Source organism: Trypanosoma conorhini (genome assembly GCF_003719485.1).
Source record: "Trypanosoma conorhini strain 025E chromosome Unknown Tco_14.4_contig_01535, whole genome shotgun sequence".
NCBI classification, from domain to species: Eukaryota; Euglenozoa; class Kinetoplastea; order Trypanosomatida; family Trypanosomatidae; genus Trypanosoma; species Trypanosoma conorhini.
Window position 1 is genome coordinate 1 of NW_021705524.1, and position 1627 is coordinate 1627.

Below are 1627 nucleotides of genomic sequence, written 5' to 3' on the forward strand. Positions count from 1 at the left end.
GCATGGCCGATCAGTTGAATAAGTAGCAGCACAGAGAGGGGCGTTAACAATGTTGTGTGAATTTAGGACTCGATTATTACTTTCTGTAATGAGGGAAATATTCTGTAATAATTAACTGTGGGAAATTGTTTCATGTTGTTAATCTCGGCATCATGGGTGCCGAACTTCCTTCAAGGCGTATGGAACACATTTGCTTTTGTATTAAATGAAACTGAGGGGGGATGCGATATCATAGGGGTCTTTGCTCTTCCCATTTTTCTTCGTGGGTTTTGCGCTCTGCTGCTGCTTTTTTGTGTGGCGTTCTTCCCTTCCATGGGGTTACACACTTGTTTCTTTTCCCACCCTTCTCGTCGCCAATAATGTCCCATTGCAGCTACTTCCACAGGTCTTGCTCCAACAACCATGTCGGCGAAGCGCGAAAAACTTCCCAAGCTTGGATTCCTTGAGGAATTCATGGTCGGCGGCGTGGCTGCCGGTATTTCCAAGACCGTTGCCGCCCCCATCGAGCGGGTGAAGCTTCTGGTGCAGAACCAGGGCGAGATGCTGAAGCAGGGGCACCTGGACAAGCCGTACAGTGGCGTGGTCGACTGCTTCGTCCGCACGATGAAGACGGAGGGCGTGTACTCGCTTTGGCGAGGCAACCTCTCCAACGTTCTCCGTTATTTCCCGACACAGGCACTGAACTTTGCCTTCAAGGACACGTTTAAGCGCATGTTTAACTTCAAGAAGGAGAAGGACGGGTATGTAAAGTGGTTCCTGGGCAACATGGCGTCTGGCGGTCTCGCCGGCGCTGCCTCGCTGTGCTTCGTCTACTCTCTGGACTACGTTCGTACACGCCTTGCAAATGACACGAAGTCTGCGAAGAAGGGCGGTGAGCGTCAGTTCAACGGTCTGGTGGACTGCTACGTGAAGACGTGGAAGAGCGACGGTATCGTTGGGCTATACCGTGGATTCGTGGTCTCGTGCGTGGGTATCGTGGTGTATCGTGGATTCTACTTTGGCCTGTACGATACACTGCAGCCAATGCTCCCCGTGGACACGTTTATTGTGAATTTCTTCCTTGGGTGGGCAGTGACAATCTTTGCCGGTCTTCTCTCCTACCCGTTGGACACCGTCCGCCGTCGCATGATGATGACATCCGGCGCCGCCGTGAAGTACAAGAGCTCGATGGACTGCATGATGCAGGTCATCAAACAGGAGGGCGCCGCTTCTCTGATGCGTGGTGCTGGAGCGAACATTTTGCGTGGCATTGCCGGTGCCGGCGTGCTCTCCGGCGTGGATGCGCTGAAGCCTATGTACATCCGGTGGCGCATGGCCGATCAGTTGAATAAGTAGCAGCACAGAGAGGGGCGTTAACAATGTTGTGTGAATTTAGGACTCGATTATTACTTTCTGTAATGAGGGAAATATTCTGTAATAATTAACTGTGGGAAATTGTTTCATGTTGTTAATCTCGGCATCATGGGTGCCGAACTTCCTTCAAGGCGTATGGAACACATTTGCTTTTGTATTAAATGAAACTGAGGGGGGATGCGATATCATAGGGGTCTTTGCTCTTCCCATTTTTTCTTCGTGGGTTTTGCGCTCTGCTGCTGCTTTTTTGTGTGGCGTTCTTCCCTTCCATGGG

The 1627-nt window shown here is 51.1% G+C and overlaps 1 protein-coding gene across 1 annotated transcript; it reads left to right on the forward strand.

Annotated features, from left to right (window-relative positions):
* Window positions 1–402: 402 nt before the first annotated feature.
* Window positions 403–1335, forward strand: Tco025E_10212 (solute carrier family 25 (mitochondrial adenine nucleotide translocator), member 4/5/6/31; the record flags this gene model as incomplete). Its single annotated transcript, XM_029376996.1, has 1 exon — window positions 403–1335. The coding sequence occupies one exon, from the start codon at window positions 403–405 to the stop codon at window positions 1333–1335; it is 933 nt and encodes a 310-aa protein (XP_029223053.1).
* Window positions 1336–1627: the final 292 nt, after the last annotated feature.